The 20,926-nt window shown below is 44.8% G+C and overlaps 1 protein-coding gene across 1 annotated transcript in view; it reads right to left on the minus strand.

The window, feature by feature from the left end:
• pfkla (phosphofructokinase, liver a) overlaps window positions 1–20,926 on the minus strand; it is a 66,299-nt gene that overhangs the window by 24,542 nt on the left and 20,831 nt on the right. The window contains exons 4-11 of the mRNA XM_055871957.1: window positions 16,373–16,562; window positions 13,658–13,823; window positions 11,503–11,547; window positions 11,290–11,398; window positions 3,968–4,063; window positions 2,612–2,704; window positions 1,906–2,031; window positions 1,608–1,672 (exon numbers count right to left, since the gene is read on the minus strand). Of these exons, the coding sequence (XP_055727932.1) occupies window positions 1,608–1,672; window positions 1,906–2,031; window positions 2,612–2,704; window positions 3,968–4,063; window positions 11,290–11,398; window positions 11,503–11,547; window positions 13,658–13,823; window positions 16,373–16,562 (890 nt within the window). The remainder of the gene's footprint in view (window positions 1–1,607; window positions 1,673–1,905; window positions 2,032–2,611; window positions 2,705–3,967; window positions 4,064–11,289; window positions 11,399–11,502; window positions 11,548–13,657; window positions 13,824–16,372; window positions 16,563–20,926) is intronic.

Genomic DNA, 20,926 nt, shown 5'->3' on the forward strand with positions numbered 1-20,926 from the left:
CCTGCTTGGAGTTTGCCAAAAGGCACCTAAAGACTCTCAAGACCATGAGAAACAAGATTAGTCTCTGCTCTGATGTAACCTTGATTGAAGTCTTTGGCCTGAATGCCAAGGGTCACATCTGGAGGAGACCCGGCACCATCCCTACGGTGAAGCATGGTGGTGGAAGCATCATGCTGTGGGGATGTTTAACAGCGGCAGGGACTGGGAGACTAGTCAGGATCGAGGGAAAGATGAACGGAGCAAAGTACAGAGAGATCCTTGATGAAAACCTGCTCCAGAGCGCTCAGGACCTCAGACTGGGGTGAAGGTTCACCTTCCAACAGGACAACGACCCTAAGCACACAGCCAAGACAACACAGGAGTGGCTTCGGGACAAGTCTCTGAATGTGCTTGAGTGGCTCAGCCAGAGCCCGGACTCGAACCCAATCAAACATCTCTGAAGAGACCTGAAAATAGATGATCTGCAGAGAAGAATGGGAGAAACCCCAAATACAGGTGTGCCAAGCTTGTAGCATCATACCCAAGAAGACTTGAGGCTGTAATCGCTGCCAAAGGTGCTTCAACAAAGTACTGAGTAAAGGGTCTGAATACTTATGTAAATGTGATATTTCAGTTTTTGTATTTTTATGAATTAGCAAACATTGTTTTTGCTTTGTCATTATTGGGTATTGTGTAGATTGATGAGGAAAAAAATAAAATGTAATCCATTTTACAATAAATAAAAATGAATCAAAACATTAGATTAAGGCTGTAATGTAACAAAATGTGGAAAAAGTCAAGGGGTCTGAATACTTTCCGAAGGCCCTGTACAAAAGTATGTGGACACCCGTTCAAGTTAGTGGACTATTTCAGCCACACCCATTGATAACAGGTGGATAAAACCGAGCACACAGCCGTGCAATCTCCATAGACAAACATTGGCAGTAGAATGGCCTTACTGAAGAGCTCAGTGACTTTCAACGTGGCACCGTCATATGATGCCACCTTTACAACAGGTGGTCAAATTTCTGACCTGCTAGAGCTGCCCCGGTCAACTGTAAGTGTCCGATGGACAAAACTGGATTTGGCAGATGCCAGGAGAAAGCTACCTGCCCGAATTCAATGTGCCAACTGTAAAGTTTTGGTGGAGGAGGGATAATGGTCTCGGGCTATTTTTCATGGTTCAGACTAGGCTCCTTAGTTCCAGTGAAGGGAAATCTTAATGCTACAGCAAACAATGACATTCTAGACAATTCTGTGCTTCCAACTTTGTGGCAACAGTTTGGGGAAGGCCCTTTCAGCATGACAATGCCCCCGTGCACAAAGCGAGGTCCATACAGAAATGGTGTCGAGATCGGTGTGGAAGAACTTGACTGGCCTGCACAGAACCCTGACCTCAACCCCATCGAACACCTTTGGGATGAATTGGATCGCCGACTATGAGCCAGGCCAAACCGCCCAACAACAGTGCCCGACCTCACCAATGCTCTTATGGCTGTTATAGCAGCAAAGGGGGGACCAACTCCATATTAATGCCCTTGATTTTGGAATGAGATGTTCAACAAGCAGGTGTCCACATACTTTTGGTCACGTGGTGTATCATATTCATAAGATATTTGACATCTCACCTTCCTCTCAGTTGGATGGCTTCATCAAACCTCTTTTCATTCATGGCCTTCTGAACCTCTTTAGTCTACAGGCAAGACACACATCATATAAATCATACGATGGACAGAATTCGATTTGTGCAAATCCCTCTCACTACCCTCCCTCAAACAGTAAGACTAATGCTCTGCTGCAGAGTTTGAGAGAGGAACTCTGAAAGGGATTAGATTTACAGACATGGACCAAAAAACATTCACGACTGTTTATTGTTAGGAGAATTTGTCAGTGGTTCGTCACTTCTGAAACAGGAAGTTACCTCACCATCTGTACACACTCCATAAGAGGCAGGCGGACAGCCTGGTTTCCTGACAGGCCGATGACACAGGCCGGGGTCTCTGGAGTGGCCTCTAACAGAGCGACTACAGCCTCCACTCCTACCTTACTGCTCTGTGGAATGACAACAGGACAGGATTTAACAAGGTGGTGCTGTCGAATACGAGGCGCAGAGGACGTCCGTAGGCCTTTGGACTCAGAGATTTTTTTAAAAACATCTATAACTGCCATTTCCTGCAATCTAGAGCCTGAAATGATAACTAATAATATACAAAATAAAACAGTATTTTAAATGACATAGTGGTGCAGCCAGTCCACAAGCTGGTACAGCGCCACTCTTACATTCTGAACCCTCCATTCACTACGACACCCTCTGACAAACTGCAGCTGCTCCAAACACCCCCGCTGCTCCAATCACCCCCGCTGCTCCAATCACCCCCGCTGCTCCAATCACCCCCGCTGCTCCAAACACCCCCGCTGCTCCAATCTAAACTGAACAGCACAATACTCCAGAAAACGGCCTCCGGTGCAGTCGGGGGCCTCCGGTGCAGTCGGGGGCCTCCGGTGCAGTCGGGGGCCTCCGGTGCAGTCGGGGGCCTCCGGTGCAGTCGGGGGCCTCCGGTGCAGTCGGGGGCCTCCGGTGCAGTAGGGGCATCCAGGGAGCGTATAACAAGTGTTAAGGAACTAAACTCACCAGCACCCGGTCGAAGGCGGAGGGTGTTCCTCCTCGCTGTACATGACCTAGGACAGTGACCCGGGTGTCATAACCCAGCCTCTTCTCTACCAGCTACAAAGAGACATGAGACAGAGACAGTCAGAGAATAGACATGGAGGAGCAGTCAGACAGTCAGCCAGGGAAGAGACATGGAGAGAGGAGCAGTCAGCCAGTCAGTCAGGGAAGAGACATGGAGAGAGGAGTAGTCAGCCAGTCAGTAACGGAATAGATATGGAGAGAGGAGCAGTCAGCCAGGGAAGAGACATGGCGACATGGAGAGAGGAGCAGTCAGCAAGTCAGTCAGGGAAGAGACATGGAGATATGGAGGGAGGAGCAGTCAGCCAGGGAAGAGACATGGAGGAGCAGTCAGCCAGTCAGAGAATAGACATGGAGACATGGAGAGAGGAGCAGTCAGCCAGTCAGTCAGGGAAGAGACATGGAGAGAGGAGCAGTCAGCCAGTCAGTCAGGGAAGAGACATGGAGAGAGGAGCAGTCAGCCAGTCAGTCAGGGAAGAGACATGGAGAGAGGAGCAGTCAGCCAGTCAGCCAGGGAATAGACATGGAGGAGCAGTCAGCCAGTCAGAGAAGAGACATAGAGAGAGGAGCAGTCAGCCAGTCAGTCAGGGAAGAGACATGGAGAGAGGAGCAGTCAGCCAGTCAGTCAGGGAAGAGACATGGAGAGAGGAGCAGTCAACCAGTCAGCCAGGGAAGAGATATGGAGAGAGGAGCAGTCAGCCAGTCAGTCAGGGAAGAGATATGGAGAGAGGAGCAGTCAGCCAGGGAAGAGACATGGAGGAGCAGTCAACCAGTCAGCCAGGGAAGAGATATGGAGAGAGGAGCAGTCAGCCAGTCAGTCAGGGAAGAGATATGGAGAGAGGAGCAGTCAGCCAGGGAAGAGACATGGAGGAGCAGTCAGCCAGTCAGTCAGAGAATAGACATGGAGGAGCAGTCAGCCAGTCAGAGAAGAGACATGGAGAGAGGAGCAGTCAGCCAGGGAATAGATATGGAGTAACGAGGTTTCTCTGACTGCTCCATATGGGATCCATCCTGCTCTCTTTATAGTGCACTACAAAGGGAACACAGATGTTTATACAGTCATGGGATCCATCCTGCTCTCTTTATAGTGCACTACAAAGGGAACACAGATGTTTATACAGTCATGGGATCCATCCTGCTCTCTTTATAGTGCACTACAAAGGGAACCGGGTCCAATTTGGGACGTATTCATTGTCATGGTCCCACAAAGTATAAGAAGTCACTGTGTGATGAATATTGGTGCAGTCGATCGGGGTTTCATATAAAGACAGAGGCAGAATGAGCTGCTTAAAGACGTACATCCTTGACGTAGCTTGAAGAGATGGGTTCACCAGCTCTGTTGATGGCTCCTTCAGCGATGATTACTATGTTCAGTCTGGAGCCCTTACTGCGACTCTGCACACAAAAACACATCACACACACACTGCTGTATTACTGACACTCTGCACACACACACACACACTGCTGTATTACTGACACTCTGCACACACACACACACACACACACACTGCTGTATTACTGACACACACACACACACACACACACTGCTGTATTACTGGCACTCTGCACACACACACACACACACAGCTGTATTACTGACACTCTGCACACACACACACACACTGCTGTATTACTGACACACTGCACACACACACACACACACTGCTGTATTACTGACACTATGCGCACACACACACACACACACACACACACACACACACACACTGCTGTATTACTGACACTATGCGCACACACACACACACACTGCTGTATTACTGACACTCTGCACACACACACACACACACACTGCTGTATTACTGACACTCTGCACACACACACACACACACACACACACACACACACTGCTGTATTACTGACACTATGCGCACACACACACAGCACACTGATGTATTACTGACACTCTGCACACACACACACACACACACACTGCTGTATTACTGACACTATGCGCACACACACACACACTGCTGTATTACTGACACTATGCGCACACACACAGCACACTGCTGTATTACTGACACTCTGCACACACACACACTACACCAGTGTCTTTCAGTGTATTTGGCTCTTTAGAAAAGAATGGAAAAGAACAGAATATACAACAGAATATAGAATATAATAGAACAGAATATAGAATATAATAGAACATAATATAACAGAACAGAATATAGAATATAATAGAACAGAATATAACAGAACAGAATATAATAGAACAGAATATAGAATATAATAGAACAGAATATAATAGAACAGAATATAGAATATAATAGAACAGAATATAACAGAACAGAATATAGAATATAATAGAACAGAATATAATAGAACAGAATATAGAATATAATAGAACAGAATATAACAGAACAGAATATAGAATATAATAAAACAGAATATAACAGAACAGAATATAGAATATAATAAAACAGAATATAACAGAACAGAATATAGAATATAATAAAACAGAATATAACAGAACAGAATATAGAATATAATAAAACAGAATATAGAATATAATAAAACAGAATATAGAATATAACAGAACAGAATATAGAATATAATAAAACAGAACAGAACAGAATATAGAATATAATAAAAGAGAATATAACAGAACAGAATATAGAATATAATAAAACAGAATATAACAGAACAGAATATAATAAAACAGAATATAGAATATAATAAAACAGAATATAGAATATAATAAAACAGAATATAGAATATAATAAAACAGAATATAACAGAACAGAATATAATAGAGAACAGAACAGAATATAGAATAGAATAAAACAGAATATAACAGAATATAGAACAGAACAGAGCAAAGCAGAACAAAATATAGAACAGAACAGAATATAGAATAAAACAGAATATAGAACAGAGCAGGATATAGAATAAAACAGAATATAGAACAGAGCAGGATATAGAATAAAACAGAATATAGAACAGAGCAGGATATAGAATAAAACAGAATATAGAACAGAGCAGGATATAGAATAAAACAGAATATAGAACAGAGCAGGATATAGAATAAAACAGAATATAGAACAGAGCAGGATATAGAATAAAACAGAATATAGAACAGAGCACAGAACAGGACATAGAATAGAACAGCATTTAGAATAGAACAGCATTTAGAACAGAGCATAGAACAGGATATAGAATAGAACAGCATTTAGAATAGAACAGAATATAGAACAGAGCATAGAACAGGATATAGAATAGAACAGCATTTAGAATAGAACAGAATATAGAACAGAGCATAGAACAGGATATAGAATAGAACAGCATTTAGAACAGAGCATAGAACAGGATAAAGAATAGAACAGCATTTAGAATAGAACAGAATATAGAACAGAGCATAGAACAGGATATAGAATAGAACAGCATTTAGAATATAACAGAATATAGAACAGAGCATAGAACAGGATATAGGAATCCATCCTGAAACACACACATACAAAACCACAACACAGACCCTGGGGAACGTAACAGAGCAGAGAACAGACTACACAGACCCTGGGGAACGTAACAGAGCAGAGAACAGACTACATACTGCACCACAACACAGACCCTGGGGAACGTAACAGAGCAGAGAACAGACTACACAGACCCTGGGGAACGTAACAGAGCAGAGAACAGACTACATACAAAACCACAACACAGACCCTGGGGAACGTAACAGAGCAGAGAACAGACTACATACTGCACCACAACACAGACCCTGGGGAACGTAACAGAGCAGAGAACAGACTACATACTGCACCACAACACAGACCCTGGGGAACGTAACAGAGCAGAGAACAGACTACATACTGCACCACAACACAGACCCTGGGGAACGTAACAGAGCAGAGAACAGACTACATACTGCACCACAACACAGACCCTGGGGAACGTAACAGAGCAGAGAACAAACTACATACTAAACCACAACACAGACCCTGGGGAACGTAACAGAGCAGAGAACAGACTACATACTGCATGTACAATGCCTTCGGAAAGTATTCAGACCTCATTTTGTTACGTTACAGCCTTATTCTAAAATGGATTAAATCGTTTTTTCCCCCTCAATCAATCTACACACAATACCCCATAATGACGTCACAATACCCCATAATGACATCACAATACCCCATAATGACATCACAATACCCCATAATGACAAAGATACATTTCTTTAAAATATTCTTGTAAATGCGTTGTCTTGGCTGTGTGCTTTAGGGTTGTCTTGTTCCTCATGGTCAGAGTCCTTTACGTGCATTTTGGAAACTCCAAGCAGGCTGTCATGTGCATTTTACTTCACCTGATTGGTAAAGTGCTGCAGATACAGTCCTTCTGGAAGGTTCTCCTATCTCCACAGAGGAACTCTGGAGCTCTTTCAGAGTGACCATCAGGTTCTTGGTCACTTCCCCTACCAAGGCCCTTCTTCCCCCGATTGCTCAGTTTGGCCGGGCGGCCAGCTCTAGGAAGAGTCTTGGTGGTTCCAAACTTCTTCCATTTAAGAATGATGGAGGCCACTGTGTTCTTAGGGACCTTCAATGCTGCAGAAATGTTTTGTTACCCTTCCCCAGATCTGTGCCTCGACACAATCCTGTTTCGGAGCTCTACGGACAATTCCTTCGACCTCATGGCTTGGTTTTTGCTCTGACATGCACTGTCAACTGTAGGACCTTATATAGACAGGTGTGTGCCTTTACAAATCATGTCCAATCAATTTGTTCTAAAATTGAATTTACAATTTTAGAATAAGGCTTTAACAATACAAAATGTGAAAAAAGTCAAGGGGTCTGAATCATTTCCGAATGCACTGTATAACAGAAGATCAAGTCAAATCAAATGTATTTATATAGCCCTTCTTACATCAGCTGATATCTCAAAGTGCTGTACAGAAACCCAGTCTAAAACCCCAAACAGCAAGCAATGCAGGTGTAGAAGCACGGTGGCTAGGAAAAACTCCCTAGAAAGGCCAAGCAATGCAGGTGTAGAAGAGGATAGAATATATACTGAACAAAAACATCTGCAACGTACTGAGACTGCACTCGTGTCCTCCCTGACCTACCTTTTTAGTGCTATCCAAATTGGTAGTTACAGTCTTGTCCCATCGCTGCAGCCAGAGCCAGAGCCAGAGCCAGAGCCAGAGCCAGAGCCAGAGCCAGAGCCAGAGCCAGAGCCAGAGCCAGAGCGAGGCGAAAGACAGCCGCACCAAGAGAGCGAGAGCGAGAGAGAGGCGAACGCAAGCCGCACCAAGAGAGCGAGAGAGACGAACGCCAGCCGCACCAAGAGAGCGAGAGCGAGAAAGGCGAACGCCAGCCGCACCAATGTGTCGGAGGAAACGACGTACAGCTGGCGACGGAAGTCAGCGTGCATGCGCCCGGCCCGCCACAAGGAGTCGCTAGAGCGCGACGGACCAAACCCTCCCCTAACCCAGACGATGCTGGGCCAATTGTGCGCTGCCTCGAGGGTCTCCCAGTGGCGGCCGGCTGTGACACAGCCTGGGATCGAAACCGTGTCTGTAGTGACGCCTCAATCACTGAGATGCAGTAACTTATACCGCTGCACATCTGTCCTCGTGCTCCTAGACCTTAGTGCTGCTTTTGACACCATCAATCACCACATTCTTTTGGAGAGATTGGAAACCCTAATTGGTCTACACGGACAAGTTCTGGCCTGGTTTAGATGGCAACAGTCAGAAAGTTATCAGTTCGTCTCTGTGGATGGTTTGTCTTCTGACAAATCAATGGTACATTTCGGTGTTCCTCATGTTTCCGTTTTAGGACCACTATTGTTTTCACGATATATTCTACCTCTTTGCGATGTCATTCGTAAACACTATGTCACTGCTATGCGGACGACACACAGCTGTACATTTCAATGAAGAAGTGGTGAAGCCCCAAAACTCCCGGGAAGCCCGTGTTTCAGACATAAGGAAGAGGATGGCGGCAAATATTTTACTTTTAAACTCAGACAAAAACGCATCAGAGATGCTAGTTCTAGGTCCCAAGAAACAAAGAGATATTCTGTTGGATCTGACAATTAATCTTGATGGTTGTACAGTCGTCTCAAATAAAACTGTGAAGGACCTCGGCGTTACTCTGGATCCTGATCTCTCTTTTAACGAACATATTAAGACCGTTTCAAGGACAGCTTGAATCCATGCTTTTGTCAATTCTAGGTTAGACTACTGCAATGCTCTACTTTCCGGCTACCTGGATAAAGCACTAAATAAACTTCAGTTAGTGCTAAATACGGCTGCTAGAATCCTGACTAGAACCAAAAAGTTTGATCATATTACTCCAGTGCTAGCCTCCCTACACTGGCTTCCCGTTAAGGCAAGGGGCTGATTTTAAGGTTTTACTGCTAACCTACAAAGCATTACATGGGCTTGCTCCTACCTGTCTCTCCGATTTAGTCCTGCTGTACATACCTACACGTACGCTACGGTCACAAGACGCAGGCCTCCTAATTGTCCCTAGAATTTCTAAGCAAACAGCTGGAGGCAGGGCTTTCTCCTATAGATCTCCATTTTTATGGAACGGTCTGCCTACCCATGTGAGAGACGCAGGCTCGGTCTCGACCTTTAAGTCTTTACTGAAGACTTATCTCTTCAGTAGGTCATATGATTGAGGGTAGTCTGGCCCAGGGTTATGAAGGTGAACGGAAAGGCACTGGAGCAACGAACCGCCCTTGCTGTCTCTGCCTGGCCGGTTCCCCTCTCTCCACTGGGATTCTCTGCCTCTAACCCTATAACGGGGGCTCAGTCACTGGCTTACTGGTGCTCTTTCATGCCGTCCCTAGGAGGGGTGCGTCCCGTCGTGCCAGGATTTTTTGTGCTATACTCGACTTGAGTGGTTGAGTCACTGACGTGATCTTCCTGTCCAGAATTGCGCCCACTCGGGCTCCTGCGGTGGGGGAGATCTTTGTGGGCTATACTCAGCCATGTCTCAGGGTAGTAAATTGGTGGTCTGTTGATATCCATCTAGTGGTGTGGGGGCTGTGCTTTGGCAAAGTGGGTGGGGTTATATCCTGCCTGATCATCAGACGGGGCCACAGTGTCCCCCGACCCCCCCCCCCCCAGCCTCCAGTATCTCTGCTGCAATAGTCTATGTTCCGGGGGGCTGGGGTCAGTCTGTCCTATCTGGTGTAATTATGCCGTCTTATCTGGTGTCCTGTGTAAACTTAACTGTGTTCCCTCTCTCTCTCTCTCTCCCTCGACTCTGAATGCTCAGCTATGAAAAGCCAACTGACATTTACTCCTGAGGTACTGACCTGTTTCACCTTCTACAACCACTGTGATTATTATTTGACGCTGCTGGTCATCTATGAACGTTTGAACATCTTGAAGAACAATATGGCTTTAATAGCCATGTACTCTTATAATCTCTACCGACACAGCCAGAAGAGGACTGGCCACCCCTCAGAGCCTGGTTCCTCTCAAGGTTTCTTCCCTAGGTTTCTGTCTTTCTAGGGAGTTTTTCCTAGCCGCCGTCCTTCTACATCTGCATTGCTTGCTGTTTTAGGCTGGGATTCTGAAATGCACTTTGAGACATGATGTTAAAAGGGCTGCATAAATACATTTGATTGATGTAAAAAGTGTTGGTCCCATGTTTCATGATCTGAAAAAGAAAATCCAAGACATTTTGTAGAGGAGTATTTTGGTCTGTAATATAGCCCTTTTTTTGGGGAAAAAAACTAATTCTGATTGGCTGGGCCTGTCTCCCCAGTGGATGGGCCTTTGCCCTCCCAGGCCCACCAATGGCTGCACCCCTGCCCAGTCATGTGAAATCCATAGATTAGGGATTAATTCATTTATTTCAATTGACCGATTTCCTGATATGAACTGTAACTCAGTAAAATCTTAGAAATTGCTGCATTTAAATTGTTGTTCTGCGTAGAATAGAATAGAACAGGATAGAACAGAACAGGATAGAACAGTATAAAATTGAACAGAATAGAACAGAACAGGATAGAACAGTATAAAATAGAACAGAACAGGATAGAACAGTATAAAATAGAACAGAACAGTATAGAATAGAACAGAACAGGATAGAATAGAACAGAACAGGATAGAACAGTATAAAATAGAACAGAACAGTATAGAATAGAACAGAACAGGATAGAATAGAACAGAACAGGATAGAACAGTATAAAATTTAACAGAATAGAATAGAACAGAACAGGATAGAACAGTATAAAATAGAACAGAATAGAATAGAACAGAACAGGATAGAACAGTATAAAATAGAACAGAACAGGATAGAACAGTATAAAATAGAACAGAACAGTATAGAATAGAACAGAACAGGATAGAATAGAACAGAACAGGATAGAACAGTATAGAATAGAACAGAACAGGATAGAACAGTATAAAATAGAACAGAATAGAATAGAACAGAACAGGATAGAACAGTATAAAATAGAACAGAACAGTATAGAATAGAACAGAACAGGATAGAATAGAACAGAACAGGATAGAACAGTATAAAATAGAACAGTATAGAATAGAACAGAACAGGATAGAATAGTATAAAATAGAACAGAACAGGATAGAATAGAACAGGATAGAATAGAACAGAATATAGAACTAGTCCCAGCCCCAGTCTCACATGCTCCAAGCGGGCACACATGAGGTCCTCCCAGCCCTCTAATGGTGGAGCCTCTGGGATGAAGAGCCAGTCTGCTCCGGAGGCCAGAGCGGACACCAACGCTAGATACCTGTTGAGAGAGAACGTTAATGTAATGGAATAGCCTGTTTTAGAGAGCCTACAGAGGATATAGTCATTCATAACAATGACCCTAAATGAACATGTGGAACTTACCCACAGTGTCGTCCCATGACCTCCAGGACAAAGGCACGCTGGTGGCTGTAAAATAAACGCTTCACTCAGAACTGATTGAAAAAGCAATTTAGTACAAACCGCATTAATGTTGTCACTGAATTGAACTTACACTTCTCACACACGCTGCTGCTAGTCTGTTTATTAAAACTATCATGATTGTCTCGTCACTTTACTATCAATTCCTCAGAAATGTTTTGGTACGCTTTCCCAGATCTGTGCCTCGATACAATCCTGTCTCTGAGCTCTACAGACAATTCCTTCGACCTCATGGCTTGGTTTTTGCTCTGATATGCACTGTCAACTGTGGGACCTTATATAGACAGGTGTGTGCCTTTCAAAATCATGTCCAATCAATTGAATTTACCACAGGTGGACTCCAATCAAGTTGTAGAAACGTCAAGGATGTCTCATAGCAAAGGATCTGAATAATTTTGTAAATAAGTTATATGCTTTAAAATGTTTTATAAATTTGGTAACATTTCTAAAAACCTGTTTTCGCTTTGTCATTATGGGGTATTGTGTGTACATTGATGAGGAACAATTGTAAATATTTTAGAATAAGGCTGTAATGTAACAAAATGTGGAAAAAGTCAAGGGGTCTGAATACTTTCCTAATGCATTGCATACAGTTATACATTTGAAATGTTTGGACCAAGTTTACAGGTAACTTATCGGATACTTTGTAGGCATGTTGGGCGAGTTGAAACCGGTGTATTTCTGAATCAAACGCGCCAAATAAATGAACATTTTTGGGATATAAAGAAGGAATTTATCCAACAAAAGGACCATTTGTAATGTAACTGGGACATTTGAGTGCCAACAGAAGAAGATCTTCAAAAGGTAAGGCATTAATTATATCGCTATTTCTGATTTTCGTGGCGCACCTGCCTGGTTGAAATATGATTTTCATGTGTTTGTATGCGGGGCGCTGTCCTCAGATAATCGCATGGTCTGCTTTCGCCGTAAAGCCTTTTTGAAATCTGACACAGCGGCTGGATTAACAAGAAGTTAAGCTTTATTTTCACGTATAACACTTGTATGTTTTATGAATTTGTATTATGCGTATTTCTGTTTTTGAATTTGGCGCGCTGCAATTTCACTGGCTGTTGTCAAATCAATCCCGTTAGCGGGATTCGAGCGGGAAGGGATCCCTAAGAGGTTTTAATGCTGTCTCTATTCACAGCTGTATTAAGTGTGCCTGCATTAGCCACAGAAACATTTATTTAGCTGTCACATATTTTAGAATTAAATAATAATTTGAATATCCATGCATTGGAAAGGCCTAAAAACACAATTATTCATGAAGTGGCTGCTTCTATTGGACACTTTTTGCATGTTTTTATTTTGGGGGGCGGGGTTCTATATTAGTCCCTGTATGTACAATTATATACCTTATACAACATTGAGGAAAATTACAATGAAGTGCTTGAAAAAGTCCCGGAAAGTCCTTGAATTTAACTTGTCAATGTCGGTATGAACCTTGTTTATAGGATGCACAGTCCCAGACCTGTGTTGTCAAACAGTCCCAGACCTGTGTTGTCAAACAGTCCCAGACCTGTGTTGTCACACAGTCCCAGACCTGTGTTGTCACACAGTCCCAGACCTGTGTTGTCACACAGTCCCAGACCTGTGTTGTCACACAGTCCCAGACCTGTGTTGTCACACAGTCCCAGACCTGTGTTGTCACACAGTCCCAGACCTGTGTTGTCACACAGTCCCAGACCTGTGTTGTCAAACAGTCCCAGACCTGTGTTGTCAAACAGTCCCAGACCTGTGTTGTCAAACAGTCCCAGACCTGTGTTGTCAAACAGTCCCAGACCTGTGTTGTCAAACAGTCCCAGACCTGTGTTGTCAAACAGTCCAAGACCTGTGTTGTCACACAGTCCCAGACCTGTGTTGTCACACAGTCCCAGACCTGTGTTGTCACACAGTCCCAGACCTGTGTTGTCACACAGTCCCAGACCTGTGTTGTCACACAGTCCCAGACCTGTGTTGTCACACAGTCCCAGACCTGTGTTGTCAAACAGTCCCAGACCTGTGTTGTCAAACAGTCCCAGACCTGTGTTGTCGTAAAATCTCTCTGGATAAGAGCGTCTGTTAAGTGACTAACATGTAAACGGATTGTGTATTGTACCTCTGTGCGGTGGTAGTGATTGCGTCCACTATCTCCATGATGCGATGCAGAGCGGAGTCAGCGCCTATGGTCATGTCTGTCCCACAGAAGTCGTTGTCTATAGATCCAACCAACCCTACGATGTTCAGGTGATCATGCTGTTTCGCTAGGGTGTCGGTGATCCGGCCTGCAGGGCACAGTCACACACAGAGACACAGTCACACACAGAGACACAGTCACACACAGAGACACAGTCACACACACAGACACAGTCACACACACAGACACAGTCACACACACAGACACAGTCACACACACAGACACAGTCACACACAGACACAGTCACACACACAGACACAGTCACACAGAGACACAGTCACACACAGTCACACACACAGAGACACAGTCACACACAGTCACACACACAGAGACACAGTCACACACAGTCACACACACAGAGACACAGTCACACACAGAGACACAGTCACACACAGAGACACAGTCCCACACAGAGACACAGTCACACACAGTCACACACAGTCACACACAGAGACACAGTCACACACAGTCACACACAGAGACACAGTCACACACAGTCACACACAGTCACACACAGAGACACAGTCACACACAGTCACACACAGAGACACAGTCACACACAGTCACACACAGAGACACAGTCACACACAGTCACACACAGAGACACAGTCACACACAGTCACACACAGAGACACAGTCACACACAGAGACACAGTCACACACAGTCACACACAGTCACACACAGAGACACAGTCACACACAGTCACACACAGAGACACAGTCACACACAGTCACACACAGAGACACAGTCACACACAGAGACACAGTCACACACAGTCACACACAGTCACACACAGAGACACAGTCACACACAGTCACACACAGAGACACAGTCACACACAGTCACACACAGAGACACAGTCACACACAGTCACACACAGTCACACACAGAGACACAGTCACACACAGTCACACACAGAGACACAGTCACACACAGTCACACACAGAGACACAGTCACACACAGTCACACACAGAGACACAGTCACACACAGTCACACACAGAGACACAGTCACACACAGTCACACACAGAGACACAGTCACACACAGTCACACACAGAGACACAGTCACACACAGACACACACAGAGACACAGTCACACAAGCTAACACACTGCAGTCAGTGTAAAAATACTGGATGCCATATCCGAACCCAAAATATGGTGAAATGACTCGGAAAAGCCAAGGATCTATAAATCATAATGTGCTCATTACAGAATAAGTATTTTATTAAGAGAGAGTGAGTGTGTGAGTGTGTGAGTGAGTGTGTGAGTGTGTGAGTGAGTGTGTGAGTGTCTGAGTGTCTGTGTGAGAGTGAGTGTCTGTGTGAGAGTGAGTGTCTGTGTGAGAGTGAGTGTCTGTGTGAGAGTGAGTGTCTGTGTGAGAGTGAGTGTCTGTGTGAGAGTGAGTGTCTGTGTGAGAGTGAGTGTCTGTGTGAGAGTGAGTGTCTGTGTGAGAGTGAGTGTCTGTGTGAGAGTGAGTGTCTGTGTGAGAGTGAGTGTCTGTGTGAGAGTGAGTGTCTGTGTGAGAGTGAGTGTCTGTGTGAGAGTGAGTGTCTGTGTGAGAGTGAGTGTCTGTGTGAGAGTGAGTGTCTGTGTGAGAGTGAGTGTCTGTGTGAGAGTGAGTGTCTGTGTGAGAGTGAGTGTCTGTGTGAGAGTGAGTGTCTGTGTGAGAGTGAGTGTCTGTGTGAGAGTGAGTGTCTGTGTGAGAGTGAGTGTCTGTGTGAGAGTGAGTGTCTGTGTGAGAGTGAGTGAGTGAGTGAGTGTCTGAGTGAGAGTGAGTGTCTGAGTGAGTGTCTGTGTGAGAGTGAGTGTCTGTGTGAGAGTGAGTGTCTGAGTGAGAGTGAGTGTCTGAGTGAGAGTGAGTGTCTGAGTGAGAGTGAGTGTCTGAGTGAGAGTGAGTGTCTGAGTGAGAGTGAGTGTCTGAGTGAGAGTGAGTGTCTGTGTGAGAGTGAGTGTCTGTGTGAGAGTGAGTGTCTGTGTGAGAGTGAGTGTCTGAGTGAGAGTGAGTGTCTGAGTGAGAGTGAGTGTCTGAGTGAGTGTCTGAGTGAGTGTCTGAGTGAGTGTCTGAGTGAGTGAGTGTCTGAGTGAGTGAGTGAGTGAGTGAGTGAGTGAGTGAGTGAGTGTGTGTCTGTGTGAGTGTCTGTGTGTGTGTGTCTGTGTGTGTGTGTCTGTGTGTGTGTCTGTGTGAGTGTGTGTGTGTGTGTGTGTGTGTGTGTCTGTGTGTGTGTGTGTCTGTGTGTGTGTGTGTCTGTGTGTGTGTGTGTCTGTGTGTGTGTGTGTCTGTGTGTGTGTCTGTGTGTGTGTCTGTGTGTGTGTCTGTGTGTGTGTCTGTGTGTGTGTCTGTGTGTGTGTCTGTGTGTGTGTCTGTGTGTGTGTGTGTGTCTGTGTGTGTGTCTGTGTGTGTGTCTGTGTGTGTGTCTGTGTGTGTGTCTGTGTGTGTGTCTGTGTGTGTGTCTGTGTGTGTGTGTGTGTCTGTGTGTGTGTCTGTGTGTGTGTCTGTGTGTGTGTGTCTGTGTGTGTGTGTCTGTGTGTGTGTGTCTGTGTGTGTGTCTGTGTGTGTGTCTGTGTGTGTGTCTGTGTGTGTCTGTGTGTGTGTGTGTGTGTGTGTGTGTCTGTGTGTGTGTGTGTGTGCGCTACCTTTCTGAACCAATTCAGCCAGCAGTCCACTCCACTCGCTCCTGAAGATGTTGGCTCCGGTGAGGCTGCCGTCTCCTCCACACACACACAGATTGGTGATGCCTCTCTTCACCAGGTTAAAGGCTGCTGCCAGGCGACCGTTCCTCGTGGTGAACACTTTACAGCGAGCGCTGCCGATCACCGTGCCACCCTGAGGGAGAGACAGAAGGAGACCACAGACACCAGTCAGTCTCCAGTATCTCTGCTGCAATAGTCTACGCGCCGGGGAGCTAGGGTCAGTCTGTCCTATCTGGTGTAATTCTCCTGTATTATCTGGTCTCCTGTGTGAACTGAAGTAGTCTCTCTCTCCACCACCATGGAGGAGATGGAATGTTATACAATAGACTACAGCAAAGGAGAATGAGATGCAGCCAACCTATGGCACACAGAAACAGCACATTTTCATCAAAGCATATATATTTAGCAGGGCTGAGGTAGCAATAGTTTCACACTTAAAGCCAATTGATGCGTTGTTGCTGGTTATTGCCTTGCTAGCTAAAAATTGTACAGGTTGCATTTCTTAAAAACAATTCATGCTTCATCGGAAAATGTGGTCTGAGGGTGTGACGGAGCCTCCGGAGGCAGAGGTCAAATCGAGCTCTGCACCGCGTCGGCGTACGCCGTCCTAATTCTGTAACAATGCCGAACTCATTGTTGAGTTGATTTGTTGACGCTAGGTGGGGGAGGAAGATCCTGTATGAACAGAAACTCACTTCCTTGACTACACCTCTGGTCTGCAACACTTCTGCAGATGCCATATCATCGTAACAGCTGCACGGCCAATGCAGAGCTTTTAAATGAAAAACAGCATTCCAGACTAATAGTTAACAACTGCATAGCAATGGAAAGCGCCATAGCAATGGAAAGCGCCATAGCAATGGAAAGCGCCATGGCAATGGATAGCGCCATGGCAATGGATAGCGCCATGGCAATGGAAAGCGCCATGGCAATGGAAAGCGCCATGGCAATGGAAAGCGCCATGGCAATGGAAAGCGCCATAGCAATGGAAAGCGCCATAGCAATGGAAAGCGCCATAGCAATGGAAAGCGCCATAGGAATGGAAAGCGCCATAGCAATGGAAAGCGCCATAGGAATGGAAAGCGCCATAGCAATGGAAAGCGCCATAGCAATGGAAAGCGCCATAGGAATGGAAAGCGCCATAGCAATGGAAAGCGCCATAGCAATGGAAAGCGCCATAGGAATGGAAAGCGCCATAGCAATGGAAAGCGCCATAGGAATGGAAAGCGCCATAGCAATGGAAAGCGCCATAGGAATGGAAAGCGCCATAGCAATGGAAAGCACCCACACATAACATGTACAGGCTATTATACAACACAACATTGATTGGACAGGGAGGGATATTCAGCCCGTCTTCACACAGCATTAGGACAACTCTGAGAACAAACAGTTAACTGATAATGCCCGAGAAGACGGTGTTTGGAGGATATATTGGCACGGGTGTGGGGCATTATCACATTTATACAACGGGTTACCAACATATTAAAATAATTGACATGTATTTATTACAAAAAGTTATTTTGATTAATGCCATATTAATTTATTCATACTATTTCATCCTTCCACAAGATATAGTTCCGACTCAAATCTTGGGTTGCTACCCATGCCGGCTGGTCGTTCGTTCTATCGGTTCGGTTGCCAGAGACGCGACCCGGTCGGTCAGCTAACAACACAGCCAACAGCACAGCCAACACAGTCACTTCAAACGAAAGCTGGAAAAACTGAAAACCAGCTGCACTTCGTTTTGTTTGACCTTTTTTCAATTTACATTTCTTTGTATATAAAGTGCATTCGGAAAGTATTCAGACCTCTTGACTTTTTCCACAATTTGTTACGTTACAGCCTTATTCATAATAACAAAAAAATATTAACAAATTCTTATTTACATTTACATTTACATTTAAGTCATTTAGCAGACGCTCTTATCCGGAGCGACTTACAAATTGGTGCATTCACCTTACAATGATTGCCTACACCGGCCAAACCGGGGTGATGCTGGGCCAATTGAGCCTAGCCCTATGGGACTCCCAATCACGGCTGGATGTGATTCAGCCTGGATTCGAACCAAGGTGACTGTAGTGCCTTTGAACTCTGTGCTACTCGGGAGCCCATCTAAATGGATAAAATTGTTTTCCCCCACTCAAATCTACACACAATACCCCATAATGACCTCACAATACCCCATGACATCACAATACCCCATGATGACATCACAATACCCCATAATGACATCACAATACCCCATAATGACATACCAAAAACAGGTTGGTATACATTTTTGCAAATTTAGAAACAAAAAAAATCCTAAAATATCACATTCACATTAGTATTCAGACCCTTTACTCAGTACTTTGTTGAAGCACCTGGAGCAGGTTTTCATCAAGATCTCTCTGTACTTTGCTCCATTCATCTTTGCCTCGATCCTGACTAGTCTCCGAGTCCCTGAAAAACATCCCCACTGCATGATGCTGCCACCACCATGCTTCACCGTAGGGATGGTGCCATGTTTCCTCCAGATGTGACCCTTGGCATTCAGGCCAAAGACTTCAATCAAGGTTACATCAGAGCAGAGAATCTTGTCTCTCATGGTCTGAGAGTCCTTTAGTTGCCTTTTGGCAAACTCCAAGCGGGTTGTCATGTGCCTTTTACTGAGGAGTGGCTTCCGTCTGGCCACCCTACCATAAAGGCCTGATTGGTGGAATGCTGCAGAGATGGTTGTCCTTCTGGAAGGTTCTCCCATCTCCACAGAGGAACTCTGGAGCTCTTTCAGAGTGACCATTGGGTTATTGGTCACTTCCCCTACCAAGGCCCTTCTCCCCCGATTGTTCAGTTTGGCCGGGCTGCCAGCTGTAGGAAGAGTCTTGGTGGTTCTAAACTTCTTCCGTTTAAAAATGGGATTGGGGAATTAGGGCTCCTGAGTGGTGCAGCAGTCTAAGGCACTGCCATCTCAGTCCAAAAGACGTCACTACAGTCCCTGGTTCGGATCCAGGCTGTATCATATCTGGCCGTGATTGGGAGTCCCATAGGGTGGCACACAACTGGCCAAGCGTCATCCGGGTTTGGATTGCCTAGTTAAATAAAAGGCTCAATTTAATTTTTTTTTTTTAAAGAATGGAGGCCATTGTGTTCTTGGGGACCTTCAATGCTGCAGACATTCTTTGGTTCCCTTCCCCAGATCTGTGCCTCGACACAATCCTGTCTCAGAGCTCTATGGATGATTCCTTCGACCTCATAGCTTGGTTTTTGCTCTGATATGCACTGTCAACTGTGGGACCTAAATAGACAGGTGTGTGCCTTTCCAAATCGTCCAATTAATTGAATTTACCACAGGTGGACTCCAATCAAGTTGTAGAAACATCAAGGATGATCAATGGAAACAGGATGCACCTGAGCTCAATTTTGTGTCTCATAGCAAAGGGTCTGAATACTTATGTAAATAAAGTATCTTTTTTTTACATTTTTATGAATAAAATTAAAAACTGTGCTCGCTTTGTCATTATGGGGTATTGTGATGTCATTATGGGGTATTGTGATGTCATTATGGGGTATTGTTTGCAGATTGATGAGGAACATTTATTTAATCCATTTTAGAATGAGGCTGTAAAGTAACAAAATGTAGAAAAAGGGAAGGGGTCTGAATACTTTCTGAATGCACTGTATGCATAAAAATGACAGCCGACTCATTATTTCGACTGGCTGGGAAATACTCATCCCGACAAAGACATCTGGAGATAAAATTTGAATATTGAAACAATGTTGGAAAATCTTCCATTTTTTTATTTAACATTTATTTAACTGGGCAAGTCAGTTAAAACAAACTATTATTTACAATGACGGCCTACCCCGGCCAAACCTGGACGACGCTGGGCCAATTGTGCGCTGCCCTATGGGGACTCCCAATCAAGGCCGGTTGTGATACAGCATGGAATCGAACCAGAGTCTGTAGTGACGCCACTAGCACTGAGATGGCAGTGCCTTAGACCGCTGTGTCACTCGGGAGCCCATTTAAACATGTGTCAGGAGTGGGGTACGTCGGAGAGACAAACAGCAAGGTTTATAGAAATCTCCACTTATGAAAACTAAATATTAGGCTAAAAGAAATGTGAGATAGACGTTTTTATAGTGATCTGTTTCAAGTTTATAAATTGCCTGGCTGGGCTGATGAGACAGTGGATTGGGCAGTCAGATGGAACAGAGTAAATAGACATTTTAATGTCATAGATTTACCCGGTGGTAACTTGTGGAATAGACACCGGCTGGAATGCAATTTTAACCAATCAGCATTCAGGATCAGAACCACCCGTTGTATAACATTCAACAACACAAAACACTGAATTCGACTGCTTTAAAACATTGATAAGAGTATAAAAATGCACGATAACATAAGATGCTATTTATCTACCGACGAGAGACTGATGCTACAAGCTACAGCACCACACGCAGAAAGAACTTACCATCTGACAAGCAGAACTAGACAGGGAGGGAGAGAACAGACAA

The sequence above is a fragment of the Salvelinus fontinalis genome, chromosome 19 (assembly GCF_029448725.1).
Source record: "Salvelinus fontinalis isolate EN_2023a chromosome 19, ASM2944872v1, whole genome shotgun sequence".
Classification (NCBI taxonomy): domain Eukaryota; kingdom Metazoa; phylum Chordata; class Actinopteri; order Salmoniformes; family Salmonidae; genus Salvelinus; species Salvelinus fontinalis.